Here is a 21658-nt window from a genome sequence, read left to right on the forward strand (position 1 = left end):
AGAAGCAGAGCGCCGGTTGCTGGAGGGTGCTGGCGGGAAAGCCGGCTGGAGTCTTAGAATCAGATCTCGCGAGATGTAGGGAGGCTGCAGCTTGTCTAGAGGGGCGGAGGCCCAGTGAGGAACCACGTGGGGACTCCTGGAGCTGAATCTCCGGCGGGCATCCAATTTGGGTCTAGATTGAAGTTGGAACCGTGGAGATGCGGAAGGAAACACCTACGCCCCTAGTGCCCCCGGCAGCCCGGGAGTGGAACCTTCCCCCTAATGCTCCCGCCTGTATGGAGCGGCAACTGGAGGCTGCGCGGTACCGGTCTGGTGAGCCTGGGTCCTAGGCCTGGGAGTTTCCTTACCCCACCCCGGAGTGCCTCTTCCCGGGAATAAATCTTCCAGCCCGCACCTCGATTCCCCGCTTGCCAGCCTGACCCCTGCTTCGCTTCGCTGAGTTCACCCAGCCGTTCCCCGCGTTCCCGGGCTCTGGTCCAGATCCAGCTAGCTGGCTGCTGGGCGGTTACCAGGGAAACGAGCCCTTCCACTCCTCATGCTGACATCTTGTATCTCCTTTAGATGGGGCGCTCCTGCTTGGGGCTTCTAGCCTGAGTGGCCGCTGCTGGGCTGGCTCTCTCTGGCTTTTCAAGGACCCTTGTGCCGCCCCCAACGAAGGTTTCTGCTCTGCTGGAGTCCAGACGGAAGCTGGAGTGGCTGACCTCACTTGGGTAGGGGACCGAGGTATCCTAGTGGCTTCTGATTCAGGTGAGTCACTTGCTAGCTGTACAGGTGGAATGGAGGCTTGGGGTATAGGTCGGGCTGGGCTCAATTTTTAATGCCCCATGCTCGGTGGAGGGATTCCAGGTGAGCTGTTTCAAATCCTAAAAGATGATGCATTTAAAGTGCTGCACTCAGTATGCTGTCAAATTTGGAAAACTCAGCAGTGGCCACAAGACTGGAAAAAGTCAGTTTTCATTCCAGTCCCAAGAAGGGCAATGCCAAAGAATGTTCAGATTCACACGATTGCACTCATTTCACATGCTGGGAAGGTAATGCTCAAAATCCTCCAAGCTAGGCTTCAATATATGTGAACCGAGAACTTCAGACGTTCAAGCTGGATTTAGAAAAGACAGAGGAACCAGAGATCAAATTGTCAACATCCACTGGATCATAGAAAAAGCTTGAGAATTCCAGAAAAACATCTACTTCTGCTTCATTGACTATGCTAATGCCTTTGACTATATGGATCACAGTAAACTGTGGAAAATTCTTAAAGAGATGGGAATACCAGACCACTTTAGCTGAGAAACCTGTATACAGATCAAGAAGCAACAGTTAGAACTGGATGTGGAAAATTAGAACTGGACAGGTTCCAAATTGGGAAAGGAGTATGTCAAGGTTGTATATTGTTACCCTGCTTATTTAACTTATATGCAGAGTACATCATGGGAAATACCAGGCTGGATGAAGCACAAGCTGGAATCAAAATTGTTAGGAGAGATAGCAATAACTTCAGATATGCAGATGACACCACCCTTATGGCAGAAAGTGAAGAGTAACTAAAGAGCCTCTTGATGAAGGTGAAAGAGGAGAGTGAAAAAGCTGGCTTAAAACTCAACATTCAGAAAACTAAGATCATGGCATCCAGTCCCATCACTTCATGGCAAATAGATGGGGAAACAAAACAGTGGCAGACTCTATTTTCTTGGGCTTCCATTATACAGAGTAAAGTAAGCCAGAAAGATAAAGACCAATACAGTATACTAACGCATATATATGGAATTTAAAAAGATGGTAATGATGACCCTATATGCCAAACAGAAAAAGAGACACAGATGTACAGAACAGACTTTGGGACTCTGTGGGAGAAGGTGAGGGTGGGATGTTCTGAGAGAATAGCATTGAAACAAGTATACTATCAAGAGTGAAACAGATCACCAGCCCAGGTTGGATGCATGAGGCAAGTGCTCAGGGCTGGTGCACTGGGAAGACCTAGAGGGATGGAATGGGGAGGGAGGTAGGAGTGGGGATTGGGATGGGGAAAACATGTAAATCATGGCTGATTCATGTCAATGTATGGCAAAAACCACTACAATATTGTAAAGTAATTAGCCTCCAACTAATAAAAATAAGTGAAAAATATATATATATATATATATTTTCTTGGGCTCCAAAATCACTGTGGATGGTGCCTGCAGCCATGAAATTAAAAGACACTTGCTCCTTGGAAGAAAAGCTGTGACAAACCTAGACAGTGTATTAAAAAGCAGAAACATCCTTTTGCCCACAAAGGTCCATATAGTCAAAACTACGTTTTTTTTGTTATGTATGGATGTGAGAGTTGGACCATAAAGCAGGCTGAGCACCAAAGAATTAATGCTTTGGAACTGCAGTGCTGGAGAAGATTCTTGAGAGATCAAACCAGTCAATCCAAAAGGAAATCAACCCTGAATATTCTTTGGAAGGGCTAATGCTGAAGCTCCAGTACATTGGCCATCTGATGCAGAGAGCCAAATCATTGGAAAAGACCCTGATGCTGGGAAAAACTGAAGGCAGGAGGAGAAGGGGACAACAGAGGATGAGATGGTTGGATGGCATCACTGACTCATCACTGGACATGAGTTTGAGCAAACTCAAGGAGTTAGTGAAGGACAGGGAAGCCTGGCGTGCTGTAGCCCATGGGGTCACAGAGAGTTCGATGTGACTTAGAGACTGAACAACAGCAACAACATACTCTGTGCTTGGGGGAGCTTGAAGGTTTTGGTCCCAAAGGAGAATAACTGTGTAGGTAGGATACACCTGTCCCAAGATTCTAAATTGGTGGAAATTTCTAGCAAAATTCGTAACAAAATTAGGACACGAATGAAACTGTTTTTCTCTGTATCCACCCAAGATCAAGGATGATGTTGATCTTAAAGATAATGCTGAAACCAATCTGTGCTCTTTCTGTCTCTTCCCAGTTTCTTATGTATCTTCATTCTGCTTTCTTTGTTTTGTATGTCAGACTTAGCAGTGGAGGCTTTCATGTTAAAAAAAAAAAGAATGGAGGTGTTGGCAGGCATTGCATGGAAGGATAAAGGTGGGACAATTAATGTCCAAATAACTGGGAATATTTAATCATACTAAACTCTGTGCTTTTCATATCATTGTGGAGATGTCATCCTTACTTCTGGAGAACTTAGCATCCTAGAAGTGAAGTGCTGTCTTGGTGTAACCCCAGCTTGTTTCCTTCACTGTCTTCCCCACCCCCAACAGGTGCTGTTGAATTGTGGGAGCTGGATGAGAATGAGACGCTCATTGTCAGCAAATTCTGCAAGTATGAGCACGACGACATCGTGTCTACAGTCAGTGTCCTGAGCTCTGGCGCACATGCTGTCAGTGGTAGCAAAGACTTCTGGTGGGTCCCCACTCTCATTCTTCCTGTTTCTGGGCCTTCTTTGGGTGTCTTTAGTGTCACATTCGCCTCATTAAGTAATGTTTTGGGCTCATTATAAGAACCCAGTGACTAATTATGGCATCCCTCTAAGGTTTCTTATAAGGTTTTCTTAGAGATTTTGCAGTCCATTGTAAAAGTAGACTGTACCAGAAGTTCAGTAGATGACAAAGATGTAAGAATACATGTTTGAATACATGTTTTTATATATATAGTGTAGGTCAAATTAAGTCTGTTTCTTTTTGCTTCTTAGCATCAAGGTTTGGGACCTTGCTCAGCAGATGGTTCTGAATTCATACCGAGGTGAGTGCATCTTCTTTCCTTTTTAGTCCCTGTCTTAGCTATTTTGTTTTTATTCTCTCCTTTGTGCTCTTTTAACTTTCCTTGGATGTCAGTGACACCAATTCTTTGCTCTCCTGCCTGGTAGTTTTCTTCCAAAACTATGGTCAAGTCCCAATGTTGACTCTAGCTCTTAATCTCCCTATATTTTTATAATTGACAGGCTCATCACCTTCTTGATCACCTGAGGCTCAAACTCCCTGTCCTCTTCCACTCCTCCTTTTTCCTTCTGTCAGTTGGTCTCCAAGTTCTTTGGAATTTTTTTCCATTTGTTCAGTGACCTTCCTTTTCATTTCTTATGCTCCCATTTACATTCAGTCTTTATCTCACCTACACCGTGGCACTCATTTCATCTCATGACCCGTCATCTTTGGTCTTTCATTGCTTTCTTGTAGCTTGCAGGTTAATATCTCAGGTTCATGTCATGGCATTCAAGCCTTTTTACTGTCATTCCTCCTTCAAGCATATCGTGCTATCTAAACCCAGTCATAGTACATCTTAGGCATTCTCCAAGTATAAACTCTTGATACTCATGAATCTTGAACTTTTTGAGTATTCCCCTCCATAAAATCTTGTTTTTGCAGGGTGAGAGCTATCATTTTCTATTAACATTCCCCTTTTTGCTCACTTTCATTAACAGCACTAGCAGTTAACTTTGTTTGGGGAGCCATTCTTCATGAAGATACCAGATCTTAATGCAGATAACGTATAGAGCATTAATGTATATGTGACTGAAAGACGTAGATATAGGTGATAACTGGTTCCCTCACTGCATATCTCTGCCAATTCTGACTTCAAAGTGTATGATTCAGATACGTGCAAAGCAAAACCACAAACTCACACATCTCCTGGAGTTTGAGATAGTTAGACAATAATGTTAAAATGCCAGTGTTCAAAGTCTACTCTACTAGCCTTTTGTTTCCTAGACATATGATATGTTTTCTGGCTAATGCTAAATAAGCACTTGCCCCTTTCGGCCGTTTTCATTCTTTTTTTTTTTTTAAATTTAAATTTAAATTTTAAAAAATTGAAATATAGTTGATTTACAATGTTGTGACAGTTTTTTGTGTTTATTCTTATTCCCCCCACTGATTTCAAATTCCCTAAAGGCAGAGGCAGCATGTAGTTTTTCATCTTTCGTCCTCCCCCATGGTGCTTGCCCCAAAGCTTTTTTTCAAGTGAGCAGTAGGTTCCTGTTCATAATGTTGGCTTTCCGTGGATTCTATTGAAGGTGGCTTGAACCTACCCTTCTATCTCAAGGCAGAGCCACATCTATCTTAGAATATGGTTAAATCACTTTGGAGGAGGTGGTTTCCACAGCTTGTAATTAACATTTAGAGTTAATTTAACGTTAAGTTAGTTTAACATTCTTAGCCTGCAGCCCTAAAAGAATTTTGAAAAGCTGTACCCTTTCACATGTTTTAAAATTAGTACCTAAATACTTGTGTTTGTGGTGTGGCCAAGAAAGTTCAGCCTCCTTCACAGAATTTTACCCAGATGCTCTTTCTTTTGTTCTTTGGCTCTTACAAAAACCCCCTTTTGTTTTATTATTTAGGTTTTTACTCCGAACATCACACCACGATAAAGTTTGGGGTGGAGGAGAGGTGTGTGTTTCTTCTATACATAGGAGAAGGATGACTATGAGAGTCGAGGTCTGCAGTGCTGGCAGACCACAGGCAGCTTCTTAGTTTGGTATGGAGAGGAAACATTGGAGAAATTCCCTTAAACCTTCGAGTGTCCAGGACTTCCTTGAAAGTCTTTGTATGCTACTTGGAGGCATGTGTGCTTGTGCTGTTCTAGGCTGTCTTTGCTGTAAATTCCTCCACCGATCAGACTCAGCCTTTATCATTCATGTCTTTCAGTTCCATTCAGTTCAGTCGCTCAGTCGTGTCCGACTCTGTGACCCCATGGACTTCAGTACGCTAGGCTTCCCTGTCTATCACGAACTCCCAGAGCTTACTCAAACTCATGTCTTTAGCCATTCATTTTCTTGCAAGTCTACTGAGGTTTTATAATGCTATCAACATTTCCTCTTAGGTTTTGTTTTTGTTCATTTGCGTCATAAGACTAGCTAGGGCTGGTTCTCAGACCCTCCCTCCTACCCCTTGATAGTATCTGGGCTTCTTGATAAGATCATTTTCGTCTCAGTATGAAGTACTGTCATACTTCTTGTTCTCTCTCCTCTACAGCTCACTCTGGGCAGGTCACCTGTGTTGCTGCCTCTCCCCACAAGGATTCTGTGTTTCTTTCATGCGGTGAGGTAAGATATAGCCACTTTCCCCCTTCCCACCCCCTGACCACACCCAAACCCTTTAGACCTAAGTCTAGCATGGACGGCTTCTGGTCAGCAGCTGTTTTTGGATTGTGAAGCCCTTTTTCTATTCCTTCTTCTAGGACAGTAGAATTTTACTGTGGGATACCCGCTGTCCAAAGCCAGCATCACAGATGGGTGAGTCTGAGAGCTGGTGGTGGGATGATGGTGCTAGGAACCCACCTGGAAGAGTCTTTCCTTGGCCAGAGTCAAAGGCAAAGCTACCAGATGCCCAGTCACTGACATGAATGATCCAATTGCTTTCTTTCCCGCTGAGGTTCATGTTGTGCAGTGGGTCCCAAGAGGAAGGGCTAGTTCCTGAGGGTGGGGGTAATTTATATTTCCTGGATGGGCGAATAAAGGGGCCAGAGTTGTCAACTTCATGCTTTATGTTGAAACTCGCCTGTGACTCAGGTCTGGAAAGAGCAGGAGGCTGATAGGTAGATGTAGGTTGTGAGGGTCAAGAGTGAGGATGGGACTGTCTTAGCAGGTCTTGGGAAACTGAATAAAAGTGCTCCTGAGATTTAGAGTGACTTCATCACCGAAGCTTCTTCTCAGAGCTGAGGTCAGAGTCTTGTTCCATACTCCTCTTCTCTCCTTCACAGGCTGCGGTGCCTCTGGCTACCTTCCTACCTCCCTGACTTGGCATCCTCAGCAGAGTGAAGTCTTTGTCTTTGGTAAGGCAGCATGTCCAAGTGTGTGTTGACTCTGGGAAGTGGAGAATAAGCAAGAGAGCTCACTCCATAGTAAATGAGGCTGTGGTTGCTCAGTCTATCCGTACACTTGAGCACTCAGTGAATTATGCTAATGGGGGTGTGCAGAGGTAGGATGATCCAAAAGTAGTTTTAGTTTAGCTTTGAAGAACATGATAATTTTTGTCCTAGTAGATTTGATTCCTCACTGTTTGCTATGGCTCTTACATTCATGGCTAGAAGTCAGTGGGCCACAAAGCAAGAGGATTGCTACACAGGGAATCCTATTGTATAGTAGGGAATAGTTGTGCTAACATGGTGATCTGGTTGTGTATACTGTGACGTAGTTTGTAGTTAACACAACAGTTATCTCATCCAACAGTTTTAATTTTCACAACCCTCAAATGACTGACTATTCCTACTTTACTGAAGAGGAAATGGATGCTCAGAATTGTTACTTTTTCAAGATTGAAGAACCTGCATTCAAATACAGATCTGGCTGAGTCCAAAGCCCATTCTCTTAACCCCCTTGACATACTCCCTCTTCCTTCAGGTGATGAGAACGGGACTGTCTCGCTTGTGGACACCAAGAGTGCACGCTGTGCCCTCAGCTCCGTCGTGCACTCCCAATGTGTCACTGGGCTGGCGTTCTCCCCACACAGGTACTGCTCTTTGTCATCAAGGGCCTGGTAAATGTGAAAGGGAAGAGTGAGGGAGAATACTTGTGTTGGCTTAGCATTAGCTGATTGGGTGGCTCCTTAAAGCAGGCACTGTTTTAGTTGAAGACCTTAATGAGTGAAAGATCTCTTAAGACTGTAGTCCATTTTTTGGGTTGTATGGTCTCTGACTGTAAATGGCTAAAACAAGGTCTTGTTCCTGCTCAGCACCCCAAATGACTGATACTATGGGCTTCCAGGGCTGTGTGGTTGGAAATCCTGTGTTTCTGGGTTATTGCTGAAGCTACAGGGAGGGACCAGGTGGGATGGTTAGTTGCAGGGATGGCTGTCAGCCCTAGTTTTGCTCCGTTTTCCTCATCTTCCCTTGGAACTTGTACTGTAGACTTGAGTGGTAGTCAGGCTTTAAATCAAAGTGGGGATCAAGCTACCTTCTCTGGTCACTTTAGAGTGGAGTTTGGGGACTGCCCAGTCAGATTGTGTCCTGATACCTATGGACTTAGCTTTCGCAACCTTCTCCTTCTCTCCTAGTGCTCCCTTCCTGGCCTCTGTCAGTGAGGACTGCTCACTTGCTGTGCTGGACTCAGGCCTTTCCGAGGTGTAAGTGTGACATGGACTCTGTGATCAGAAGTCATGGAGGGAACAGCAGATGGCTGGGTCTTTTTACCCTTTTGAAAAGCATGTTGTCTCTTTCGGGGAGACTTGGTGATGGAAGCAGACTAGCTGTTGACTGTCTTCCTGTTCCAGGGACTGACTCCCAAGCTCTGTGCCTGGTAGAGGAATGTGGTGTTGGGTGGGATTCCGGAGCCTGGCATTCCAGTGATCTTTCAGAAAGGGGCACTGTGTGCTTTTTGCACAAAGTACCACGTGTAGGAATGCAGCCTGCTATAGGATAAAAGGCCCCAGACACAAGATCTGAGGGTACTGCCTTCTTTGCCACGAGATGCCGTCTGACCCTGACTCATATCATACCCTTGCTCTAGCTGTCATTTCTTCTATGAAAATAGGGCACTGGATTGGATGGTGGAGTCTTCTTTGCGTGGCTACACTGCTGGCCTGATGACTAGGTCATATATATGGTGAAGTGGGGTGTCTTTCCATTTCTTCTTTTTCCTTCTGTCTCTTACCAAGCCCACACTTTTCTTTGTTCTCTTGTAGGTTTAGAAGCCGAGCCCACAGAGACTTTGTGAGAGATGCTACTTGGTCCCCACTCAATCACTCCCTTCTTACCACAGTGGGCTGGGACCATCAGGTCATCCACCATATCCTGCCCACAGAACCTCTCCCAGAGCCTGGACCTAAGAGTGCTGCCGAGTAGATTGGATTTCAGACAAGAAGTGAATCCCCCCCTGAGTATCCACGCCCTTTGCCCCTGCCCTCTCTCAATTTCTGAGAGCACACAGGAGCCTTCTGCAGTATGTTGGTATACCACATGTGTGCAGTTAAAAGGCGCTTTGTCTCAGCCTGGGGAGGCTGGATCCTGGAGTCCTGTGGTCAGGGAAAAAAAACTTCCTTGAACGTGGATGTGTGTGTGTCTGAGTGTGTGTGTAGATACGTAGTCTTTGTAAGTGGGGGGAGGGAGAAAAATATCCATCCCTTGTCTTTCCCAGAGCCCAATCCTCCCCACGCCCTAAAAATTAGCAAGGGATTTTTATGCTTCCCACTGTAGCTGTGCATTAGGAATTGGCCATGTCTGAATGAGGTATGGGATGTGGGCATTCCTGGATTCTCGGAAGCTGCTCATAGAGATAGGAGCAACTTTTATTTTTTTATAGAGCTTAATTCAACTTTATCATAAGCAGTACTTCCATTTACATCCAGTCCAGCCCACCCTGAGGAAGAGCCAGGACACTCACCACAGTTTTGTGTGCATCTCCTTGTTATACTGAGCCAGAGGTCCAGTTTCTGGCTGAATGAGAAGTTTGGCTGGTACCTGTGTAATGTCCCCTCACTACCGCCACCCCCGTGGAGTTGTGTGGATGAGGACGGATGTATTTCTGTCATAGATGCCATAGAAGAGGTTCAGGATGGAGAGCTTAAAAGCATTTCAGTTAAAAACTGAGATAGGTCTACATAGGAATGTTTGCCACCTTGCCACCTGAAAACAGCTGGGGGCCTGATCTTTTTTGCCTCTGGGTCCCTATCTCTGGACATAGGAAACCTGAATGCTATTTTGGGCACTCTGAAGAGTTTAAATACAGCATCAGAGAGAGAAGTGCTGGTCAGTGAAATAAAATTTGATTCATCGTTGGCTTGTCTTTTGAAGCATGTGTGTTATGTGCAGTTAGACATGTCACTTACGTGAGTCATCAAGGTGTCTATCTTAGAGTCTGTTACTTTTTTGTGTGCTTCCCCAGCCCCCCAGAGTAGCTAGTTGAAACTTAAGGTAAATATTTGTTTTCTGTATTGGTGGCTGCTGCCACTTAGAAGTTATGGATCAATTACTGATTGTATTGAAACTAAATTAAATCAATTATGTACTTTTGTGCTCTGCAAGTTTTGTTTAGCTAAAATCTCATGAAACAGGGATAGTTTTATGGGTGAAGTATTTGTAAGTAAAGCTGCTGTGTTTCACCCTTGCTGAGCATGAGCTCTGTTCTCACAATTACCCTCAAGTAAAAACATGGGGCTTTGTTATTAGATGGTCTACCTATTGGGTTTGGGGAGAGGTGAGAATGAAGCTTTCACTGTTCTTCCATGTGACTTTAGAGAGGTAATAGGGTGTGTTGATAGAAACTCTTTAAGTTCTTCCTGGAGATAAAAGCTTAAAATTTGTAATCTCTCTTAGAGTGAGGTAGGTAGGAGTTAAATTTGCATAGACCTGTTCCTCATGGACTTCGAATAGTGGAGAGAAAACTCAGTGAAAGAGATAATCCACGGAAATGAATGTATTGTGTCAAGGTGGTTAAAATGACGCCAAAGGAGAAAACCTAGAGTTTGAAGAACCACATTACTTAATGTAAAATTTCCTAGGATTCAGATAAACCTGTGCTGATGAGAGTAATTCCATCCATGATCATCACCAAGACATCTGCAAATGTAATCAAAGTCATGTTAGAAATGATCGTCACAGTTTTGGTTGACTGTGTCTACTATGGTGAGAAAAAAGATTGTTCAAGATAGAAGGTGACCTGAGAATAATCAGAAATGTACTATCACATCCGTGGGGTTATTCACTAGTCTTTTACTTGAGAATAGTTTCAGTAGCAGGAGCACAGATTTGCTGATAACAGGTGGAAATGGGCTAATTTTGTTTTGTTTAAAACCATACAGGCATCTATTTTGTGTTTAATTTCACTGCTTCACATGTCTGAACACCTGCAGTAAGTCTGTCTCCCTGTTTTCATTGTCCTCTGAAGTCCACTAACCTGGCTGACCGTACACCACTGCTGATTTCTAGTGCTCAGAACAATAGACACAGGTTGGCTCAAGTACTGTTTCAGGTAGCTCCAGACATCAGGTTCATTCTCCAGGATCGGTCCTGCCCCACAAGACAGTAGGAGGCTGGTCTTTAATTATTAGCTCTGTAGGCATTACCTGCTGATTCACAGTCTCACTGAGGTAGCAGAATCACCCAAGCCCTGACTGGGCTTCCAGCCACATGTCCTCTGGGCAGTGTGGTAGGGCACAAGATTGGGAGAGTGAGAGTGGGAAGATGTATATAGTTACTTTTCACTCACTCAGTTACAGAGGGCTTTAAAACTTCCTTGCCACATCTAGACCTAAAAATGGGCTCTGAGTTTTTAAAAGGCAGATTTGTGGCATTTGGATAGCATAAACAATATTAGTATTTCCATGGTTGCTCGACTTGTATCTACAAACTTAAAGAATAGGGAAAGAAAAAGAAAAGCTCATTCCAAACTCTTAATGAAGGCATTTCTTTCAGTAAGATACACACCAAATATTTGTATGCAGTCTAGGGAAGTTTTAGGGTATCAAAGGAGAGCCAACATAGGTGAAAAGCTGAAAGAATTCACATCAAATTGCTGTTTATAGCAAGTTTCTTACTGCCAACATCTGGGTCACACTGAACTTTAGAATCACTTGTGCTGATTTTGTTTTGATTTTGTTCCTGAAAAGGGTAAGGAAGCTCTAATCTGATTTTTGAGGTGAGTAAAGTTTCTGACAAGCATCAGCAGTCTGTATAGCTTGATTTTGGAAGAGTAAGCAGACCAGTTTTGAACCCCAAGATTTCCTTACTGAGTTGTCTATCACAAATTGATAGCTGCAGAGTTTTTCATCTTTTTTATGTGGTTATAGGACTCGTACTATCCAGAGAGTAAAGGAGGTGCAGAGATAAGGGCAGGAAATGTTAACTCATTTTAAGTTACAGAGGCGTTTAAGGTACAATTGCTGATCCTAAAATCTGTATCATCTGGAGTAAGGTTTACTGTAGTCCTCAATGTATTCTGAAAACTCTGCTTGTCTTGTAAATGATGTTCTGCTGCTTCAGTATATAATAGATCATCAAAATTTGAAAGGTCAGTAATAAAGGGCTTCACCTCCAAACATCATCCTTTTAACTCTGGTGCAAACTTAGCTGGCACTGCTGGGTGAGAGTTCCTTCAGTGAATGTAGACGTTTCATTATCACTGTGATGTTGGGTGTCAGATGCTGGTATACTTCACTTTGGGAGGAACCACGTTATATGCCTTAAGAGCTTCAGTTTCAAGCTAAAATGTTCCATTCCAATAGTAACCCTTATCTGGGATCTTAGGTGAAAGGAATGAAGCTTGTTTGAATCAGAAATGTACTTTACATGTACAAGCTAAATCTGCTTCAAGCTCTGCAGATTTTTAACAAGCAACTTGTGTCTCACAGAAGCCCTCTGATTAGGTCAGAAACTGCCTGATGTTCAGGCCCCTGACTACTATCCAATGTCAGCTTGCCTGGCAGGGTTTGCATTAATGCCACCCTTGACTTTGGCACCAGGAGGCGCAGCCTCTTGTGCCCAATGCCAACCCTGGGCCCCTGTTGCAGACTCCACTTGGCAAGGTCAATGTGTGCCTTTTTGTTTTCTCTCAGTTGCTTTTTAAACAACATTATGGTAAAATACAAAATTTTAAGTATGTAATTCACTGGCATTAAGTACATTTATGTTGTGCAACCACCATCCCTCATCCCAAATTGAAACTTTGTATCCATTAAACAACTCTTTTCCCAGACCTTGGCAACCACCCTTCTACTTTCCTGTCCCTGAATTTGACTGTTCTATGTACTTCATGTGAGTGAAATTATACAGTGTTTTTCCTATGTGTCTTATCATTTGATTTGCTAAGGTGTTGCCTTACTCCTCAAAATGTCGGTGGACCAAGCAGTGTTGGCATCGTCTGAAACTTGTTAGAAGGACCAAACATTCAGACCACTAAAATCAGAGTTTATATTTTCACAACTTCCCCAGTGACTCCTGCATGTTAAAGTTGGAGAAGGACCAACTTCAATTATGATCCACTGAGAATTTTAGATGGTCAGGAACCAGGCAGAGGAGTCACCAGCGATATAAGAGAGAACAGTTTCGTGTGTCAAGCTTTTGGGCATTGTGATGTGTGGAAGTGAGCAAGATAGACATGGTCAGCCCAGCCTCCAGCAGCTAAGTCTAGAGAGAAAGAGACAGGGTGGAATTAGTGTTTTAGTGTTAGCCAAAAACAAAAAAAGAAGACTGCTGGAAAACAGAGATTGTAGCCAGTCGTGAAGAAGTGGTAAATCTTCCCTGATGAAGTGACATTTGGATTGAGTCCTAAAGGTTGAATGTGGAGTCACTGTTGCTTGGGGCTGGGGAAGAATTCCAGATGTGTGTGTGAGTCTTGCTGTGGAAGGAGCTTGGAGTTCCCTAGAGAAAGAGGTATTGCAACTAGGGTTAAATGGAGGTGGAGGGTACAGGATAAAATATGAGGCCAGTTGCCACTGGATGGTGGGTGCTGTGAGCCATGCTGAGGATCTCAAAGCAGTAACATGTTGGAAGTGCTTTTGAAATGGATTCCATTGCTGTGCTTTGTGGAGGGGAGACTATGGAAGCTTAAAGGTGACGAGGTTTTTATGTTTTGTTTTGTTTTTTTTTCCTTTGATCTCAGCCACTAGGGTGTAGGCAGCTGAACTAGACTTGGCCATTTGGCTATTCCCATCTGGGACTTAAATCTGGAGGCAGAACTGCAAAGATTTAAAGAATGGTTATCTGACAATGACGAGGACAACTCAGTGGCAGCAGCGCCAAAGCCAGCAGCGGAACTTCCTAACCAGACTTCCCATGGCAGGGCTCTGGCAATGTTTGTGTTTTTTTTTTTTTTTTCAAGTTGAAGGATAATTGCTTTACAGAATTTTGTTGTTTTCTGCCAAATTGTTGTTGTTTTTAATAAATATTCTTTCTTGGATCCTGACTATGTTTTAAGATTGATTCTTGATATTGAGCTCCATATTCATTTGCAAATATTTTCTCCCCCTCAGTGGGTTTTTGTTTCATTTTGTTGATTTCCTTTGCTGTGCAAAAGCTTTTGATTAGGTCCTATTTATTTTTGCTTTTATTTCTTTTGCCTTAAGAGACAGATCTAAAAAAATACTGCCATTTATGTCAGAGTATTCTGTCTATTTCTCTTCTAGGAGTTATATGGTCTCAAGTCTCACATTTAGGTCTCACATTTAATCCATTTTGAAGTTTTGTTTGTATATTGTGTTTGAGAAAGTTCTAATTTCACTCTTTTATGTGTAGCTGTCCAGTTTTCTCAGCACCATTTATTAAAGTGACTATCTTTTCTCCATTGTATATTCTTGACTCCTTTGTTGTAGATTGACAAAGTGTGTGGATTTATTTCTGGGCTGTCTATCCTATTCCATTGATCTGTATGTCTGTTTTTGTGCCAAAATTATACTACTTTGATTAATGTAGCTTTGTAGTATGGTCTGAAGTCATGGAGTATGATACCTCCAGCCGAGTTATTTTTTCTCAAGATTGCTTTGGCAGCTTGGGTCATTTGTGGTTACTTGTTCTTAGTTCTGTGAAAAATGTCATTGGTATTTTGATAGGTGTTGCATTACTTTAGATCCCCTTCGGTAATATGGATGTCTTAATGTGTAATTCTTCTGGTCCAAGAACATGGGATAGATATCCCATGTTCCTGTAAGTGATATAAGTTATCCATTTCCTTGTGTTGTTTTCAGATTCCTTCATCAGTGTTTTATAGTTTTCAGAATGTATGTCTTTCACGTCCCTGGTTATGTTTATTCCTAGTTATTTTTTATTTTATTTTATTTTTTTTAATACTTAATTATTTTTGATGTGATCATAAATGGAATTGTTTCTCCTTAATTTTTCTTTCTTTCCATAATTTTCATTATTACAAACAAAGAACCCAATTAAAAGTGGGCAGAAGACCTGAAAAGACATTTTTCTGTAAAGATATTTAGATGGCCTACAGGCACATGAAAAACAGCTAACATTACTAATTATCAGAGAAATACAAATCAAAACCACAATGAGATGCCACCTCACTCCTGTCAGAATGGTTATCACCAAAAAGTCTACAAATAATAAATGTTGGTGAGGATATGGAAGAAAGGAAATCTTGATACAGTGTTGGTGGGACTGTGAATTGATGTAGCCATCATGGAAGATAGTATGCAAGTTTCTCAAAAAACTAAAAATAGAACTACAATAGGATCCAGGAATTCCACTCCTGGGTAGGTATCCAAAGGAGAAGAATCTTGCACCTTAATGATCATGGTAGCATTATTTACAATAGCCAAGGTATGGAAGCAACCTAAATGTCCATCAACAAGTGGATCCGTCCATGGAATTTCCCAGGCAAGAATACTGGAGTGAGTTGCTGTTTCCTTCTCCACAGGATCTTCCTGATCCAGGGATCAAATCCGCGTCTCCTGCAATGCATGCAGATTCTTTATAGTCTGAGCCATCAGAAAAGCCTGAATGGATAAAGAAGCTGTGATATATTTACATACAATGGAATTTTACTCAGCCATAAAGTGAAATTCTGCCATTTACAACAATGTGATGGACCTAGAGAGAATAATGCTTGGTGAAATGTTAGGTGGATAAAAACAAATACTCTTTTGTTATCACTTACAGGTGTAATCTAAAATATAAATATAAACAAAACAGACAGACTTGCTGATATAAAGAACAAACTAATGGTTACATGGAGAGGAGGAAGAGAGTGAGGGGCGAGATAGGGGTATGGGATTAACAGACACAAAATACTATGTATAAAATAAATAATCAACAGGGACATATTAGCACAGGGACATAGAGCCATTCTTTTGTAATAACTTTAAATGGACTTTAACCTGTAAAAATATTGAACCACTGAAACTAATATTATAAGTCAGCTATATCTTAAAAAAAAAGACTGGTTGTACAACATGCCCATTGATTCAAAGAGGCTTCCCTCTGAATTCCTGTTTGCAATTATTTAGCCAGAGTTGCTGTCCGTTGTTTGCAACTCCACCACCCTGACAACTACTGTCTTGGTCAGTGGGGAACAACTGACCCACATGAAGAATAGCTAGTGCATATTCTGTGAGGTTGGAAGTGAAGTAGAAGCTGTTGTCAAGAGCTACGGAATTGTTCTGCAAGCTCATCACTGTCATCAGGAATAACAGCCTCTCTTTGTTGGTTTCTGTGAAGGGTATTCTTTTTTCTTGTTCTGATCGTGCTCTGCTGATCCCATCTCACCTTCCTCAAGAATCTTTCTGGTCCCCTTCCATTCTTGTGTGCTGTCAGAGAGGTTGAATAGCTGCTTATTACCATGGACTTTACTAATAGCGTATCAGGTGCATTTGGCTGTCTAACATCTATTTTCCCTCGTTCTTCCATCTTTACTAACAGAACTTTGATCTTGTCCAGACACAAGTGGCCCCATCCTATAGAGAAGAAACACATTAGAGAAGAATTTGGGTCTTGGATGCTGCTGCTGAACAACTGAATTAAGCAGTGCTGATTAATCCACCTCTTCTGGGTTTCTGTTAATGTGAGTTAATAAGTTTTCATTTTGTTTGAATGTATCTAGTAAAGTTTTTTTTGCACCTAACAAATGCAAATAGTTAATGATGCATTATATTTTTGAGTGTATGTGTGCATGCTCAGTCACTTCACTTGTGTCTGACTCTTTACGACCCTGTGGACTGTAGCCCACCAGGCCTCTCCATGGGATTTTCCAGGCAAGAATATGGGAGTGGGTTGCCATTTCCTTCTTGAGGGGATCTTCCTGACCTAAGGATCGAACCCATGTCTCCTGTGTCTCTTGCATTGCAGGCAAACTCTTTACTACTGAGCTCTGGGGAAGCTCCATATTTTTGTGTATGTGTCCTTTAAACACTCTATTTAAAGTAAGACTTTTAATAATCTGAATACTCTGAAAGATAGTTATTATTTTAACATTATAGAAAAAACAGGTTCATAAATAATAATCAACATGATCAAAGTTTATATGGTATATCAGGTGGTGTCCTATCCTGAAAGATGATGCTGTGAAAGTGCTACATTCAATATGCCAGCAAATTTGGAAAACTCAGCAGTGGCCACAGGACTGGAAAAGTTCAGTTTTCATTCCAATCCCTAAGAAAGGCAATCCCAAAGAATGCTCAAACTACCACACAATTGCACTCATCTCACATGCTAGTAAAGTAATGCTCAAAATTCTCCAAGCCAGGCTTCAGCAATACATGAACCAAGAACTTCCAGATGTTCAAGCTGGTTTTAGAAAAGGCAGAGGAACCAGGGATCAAATTGCAAACATCCGCTGAGAAAAAGCAAGAGAGTACCAGAAAAACATCTATTTCTACTTTATTGACTATGCCAAAGCCTTTGACTGTGTGGATCACAATAAACTATGGAAAATTCTGAAAGAGATGGGAATACCAGACCACCTGACTTGTCTCTTGAGAAACCTGTATGCAGGTCAGGAAGCAACAGTTAGAACTGGACATGAAACAACAGACTGGTTCCAAATAGGAAAAGGAGTATGTCAAGGCTGTCTATTGTCACCCTTCTTATTTAAGTTATATGCAGAGTACATCATGAGAAATTCTGGGCTGGAAGAAGCACAAGCTGGAATCAAGATTGCTAGGAGAAATATCAATAACCTCAGATATGCAGATGACACCACCCTTATGGCAGAAAGTGAAGAGGAACTAAAGAGCCTCTTGATGAAAGTGAAACAGGAGAGTGAAAAAGTTGGCTTAAAGCTCAACATTCAGAAAACTAAGATCATGGCATCTGTCCCATCACTTCATGGCAGATGGGGAAACAGTGAAAACAGTGTCAGACTTTATTTTTTTGGGCTCCAAAATCACTGCAGATGGTGATTGCAGCCATGAAATTAAAAGACGCTTCCTCCTTGGAAGGAAAGCTATGACCAACCTAGATAGCATATTAAAAAGCAGAGACAGTACTTTGCCAACAAAGGTCCGTCTAGTCAAGGCTATGGTTTTTCCAGTGGTCATGTATGGATGTGAGAGTTGGACTGTGAAGAAAGCTGAGCGCCGAAGAATTGATGCTTTTGAAGTGTGGTGTTGGAGAAGACTCTTGAGGGTCCTTTGAACTGCAAGGAGATCCAACCAGTCCATCCTAAAGGAGATCAGTCCTGGGTGTTCATTGGAAGGACTGATGCTGAAGCTGAAACTCCAACACTTTGGCCACCTCATGCAAAGAGTTGACTCATTGGAAAAGACCCTGATGCTGGGAGGGATTGGGGGCAGGAGGAGAAGGGGACGACAGAGGATGAGATGGCTGGATGGCATCACCAACTCGTTATGAGTTTGAGTAAACTCCTGGAGTTGGTGATGGACAGGGAGGCCTGGCATGCTGCGATTCATGGAGTCACAAAGAGTCGGATACGACTGAGCGACTGAACTGAACTGAAGGAAAACAGATGTACATTCAAATTAAGGTAATTTGAGGAGGGTTTATTTACAAAGAGATTAATTACAGAGTTTTGGGAATGGTGTAGGGGAGCCACGGCCTTCCCAAGTGGCACAGTAGTAAAGAACCTGCCTGCCAATGTAGGAGACGCAGGAGACATGGGTTCGATCCCTGAGTTGAAAAGATCCCCTGGAGCAGGGTGAGGCAACCCACTCCAGTATTCTTGCCTGGGAAATTACATGGACAGAGGAGCCTGGCTGGCTACAGTCCATGGGGTCACAAAGAGTCGGTCACGACTAAGACTGAACTTGCACGCACACACATAGGGGAACCACAGAGCTAGTGTAGGAATCCAGGGCTAGAATAGTGTAGCTGTTCCAGGAAGAGGTTATCTGACGCTGGAAGAAGAGAGAGTCAGATAGAGCAGTCTTCCTTGAGAGGAGCAGTGACTCTCGAAGGAGGGATATAGTCACCTTGATGTGACTTCACTGGGAAAGATCAGGGGAGTAAACACCCTGACCTCACTCTCCTCCTCACTCTACCCTTCAGTAAAGCAGAGCCTGCTGAGCTAATTGGATATAGTCCAAACAGACTGACTTCCAGGGTTGGAGAGCAAGGTGGAGAAGGATGGGGAGGAAGAGGGATGATTGGGAAATATCTGTTATGTTCCACCCTGTTTGCCCCTAGTGTCCTTTCTTGTCTGAGATGCAGGTAAAATTTCATGTCCTCAACACAAAGATGCCCAAAGTTCCCTCAACTATTTATCATCATGGGACAGTGTTCATTTGTCCATACTTTCACCTTAGAGCTAAACAGCCATCATTAGTGTCCTCAGATAAAGTAGCAGGAGGGAAATGGGGAGATGAAAACAAGTAATGTAAAATATACCTGTTATAAGCCCTGCTTCTGTAACAATGCCAACTGCCTCTTTCTAGGCCAGAGTGTGCTCCTTGGCTCCTTGGCTCTGCCTTTTCTTAGTCCATTCATTCCGAGGGCAGACCACTTCATTGTTGGTTCTGGGGCTACAAAGTTAAATTGACCATGTCTCCTCACTAAAAGAGCTCACTTTGCAACAGATGAAACTGTTGTTTAAATTTAAGGTAATAAGGGATGAGTAGATACCTAATCTCTGGTTTGTGATGGAATTAAAAGAATGAGAACAGGAGCAACAATGAAAGCAAAAATTGTGCTTTAACCAGGATGTTTCATCCTTGGGATTATTAATTATCAATACTGGATAATTCTTGGCTGTGGGGGTCTGTCTTGTGCATTGTAGGATGACTAGCTGCATCCATGGCTTTACCCACCTGGTCCTAGTAGCACTTCTGCCTCCACCGTGACAACCAAAACTTGTCTCCAGGCAATGCCATATGTCCTGTGGGGGGCAAATTATTGCCCAGTTGAGAACACTGGCTTAAAAGGCAAAGAAAGAGGCCATTGCGTGGATGTGCAGTAACATGGATGTGCTCCAAATAATGATCATTTTGTTTTGTTTTTTCTTTGTTGTTATTAATAAAACTGCAGTGAACATACTTTCTTTGTCTACTTGGGGGCAGATATATTTATATGGCAAATTTCTAGAAATGAAGTTGCTGGGCTATAGGATGTGTTTAGAATTATAGTGTTCTCAAAATGACTTCTAAGGAGATTGAATAGGTTTTACCTTTACTACTTTATTAAAATATTCCTTTTTGAATTTCCTCAATTTTTACACTTAAGTAATATCTATGAAATCATGGGACTTTGGGATAGTAAACATTTTCTAGTAGACACTAAAATAAATACATAAATATTAAACTAAATAATCCTAATGAACCAGAAATCTTTTATATTAAATATTGGGAAACAATGCTCTAGTTCATCTCCTTCATGTTAGACATGTGGTAAAGCTCTTTCAAGTTCACACTGACCTGCAGTCAACACTCTTTGTGTTCTTATATTATTCAACCAGTTGCTTTTGTTTAAGTCATATTTCTCTAATTCTTCCACATGAAAATCATGAAAAATATTGCCAAACGCTTTGTTAAACCCAAAGCCCTTCCCGTCTGTGATCTTGCCCTCATTTAGTGGAGTGCTGTAGAATATGGGAAGGATTGTTTGCTGTGGAATTTCTTTAGCAGGTCAACTAAAAGACATTTGTAAGTGTCTTTTCTTATTTCATGAGAACAGGCTAAGCATTGGGAAGGAGTGTTTTCCAAGTATCTGGGTGGGTGTGTAAAGATACAAAGCAGTGGTTGTATTTTGCCAGCAGGAACTCAAGGAGGAGGATCGGGAGTGACCTGAGCGACATGGCACGCTGGTTTTCAACATAGCCCAGCATTTCACTGTTCATCATCTCCTACACACAGAGCTTTAGTTGCCCACTCTTTGGCACAGTCACCCCTGAATGAAGAAAAGGTCACTTCTGGGCATCCATTGTTATATCTTGCCATTCTTCTCAGCATCATCAGTCACTTTTGAGGATATGGGACAGGTAGGTCTGGGATCGAGTCTTGCCCACTACAGCAGAACAGGAGCCCAGAATACCGGCCCAGGTACAGATGAAGGAGCTTCAGCTGGCAGGCAGATTTGGCTCCATGGTGGGCAGGATTAACAGCCAGCCCCCTGCCAGAAGTCTGGGTGTAAGAGCACAAACCTCGTGGGAAATCTCAGTGATGTGGAATCTGGGTGGCAGGAGATAGGTTGAGAGGAGGCTCAGAAGCAGAAAGAGGCAAGCATTCACATCAGGGAGGTCTTAAAAGGCAGGCACTAAGGCCCCAGGAGCCTGGCAAGAGTGAGTCAGGACCCAGGCACTAGAAACTAACTGTGGTGCCTACAGTTTATAATTCAGAAAGAAAAATCCAAGGAGAGACCTAGAAACAAGATTTAGGGCACAGGACTAGGAATTAGGAAACAGTAGCTTGGTCACTAGAGTTAGGAACTACATCAGGGTAATCCAGCCAATCGTGAAGGCTGTTGCTGTACCTGATCCAGTATTGCATTCAGGAGGCTTAATTGTCTCCTGATTCAGGTTAATATGAGACCAAGGTATGGAGTTCAGCATTGAACATGCAGGCAGGACCTAACAATCCCCCTGATCACAAGGCTGTTTTGAAGCAAAACTTTTATGTCTCCCATTGCACTTATCCAAGAGATACAAGAGAGAAGACACACACTCTGGGAGATGTGATCCATGTATTCACTAGACTGGAAGCTCCTTGATCAGAAACTGTGTCTTGATCAGCATGTACCTAGGATGTCTATCAGGACCTGGGCTGTTCTCAACGAATATTGATTGAATACATAAAGGCAGGCAAAGAGGGATGAAAAAATGGAGACACAGCTTCTGTTGGGTGGAGTATTCCCTCGGGCTTTCCC

At 42.6% G+C, this 21658-nt stretch overlaps 1 protein-coding gene across 1 annotated transcript; it reads left to right on the top strand.

Annotated features, from left to right (window-relative positions):
• Positions 1–44: 44 nt before the first annotated feature.
• On the top strand, positions 45–9915 carry WDR77 (WD repeat domain 77). The gene is made up of 10 exons (XM_061121168.1): positions 45–312; positions 562–747; positions 3238–3379; positions 3669–3718; positions 5944–6014; positions 6149–6203; positions 6671–6742; positions 7311–7419; positions 7963–8031; positions 8590–9915. The coding sequence occupies exons 1-10, from the start codon at positions 198–200 to the stop codon at positions 8747–8749; spliced, it is 1029 nt and encodes a 342-aa protein (XP_060977151.1). The 5' UTR covers positions 45–197; the 3' UTR covers positions 8750–9915.
• Positions 9916–21658: the final 11743 nt, after the last annotated feature.

This window comes from Dama dama, chromosome 20 (genome assembly GCF_033118175.1).
Source record: "Dama dama isolate Ldn47 chromosome 20, ASM3311817v1, whole genome shotgun sequence".
NCBI classification, from domain to species: domain Eukaryota; kingdom Metazoa; phylum Chordata; class Mammalia; order Artiodactyla; family Cervidae; genus Dama; species Dama dama.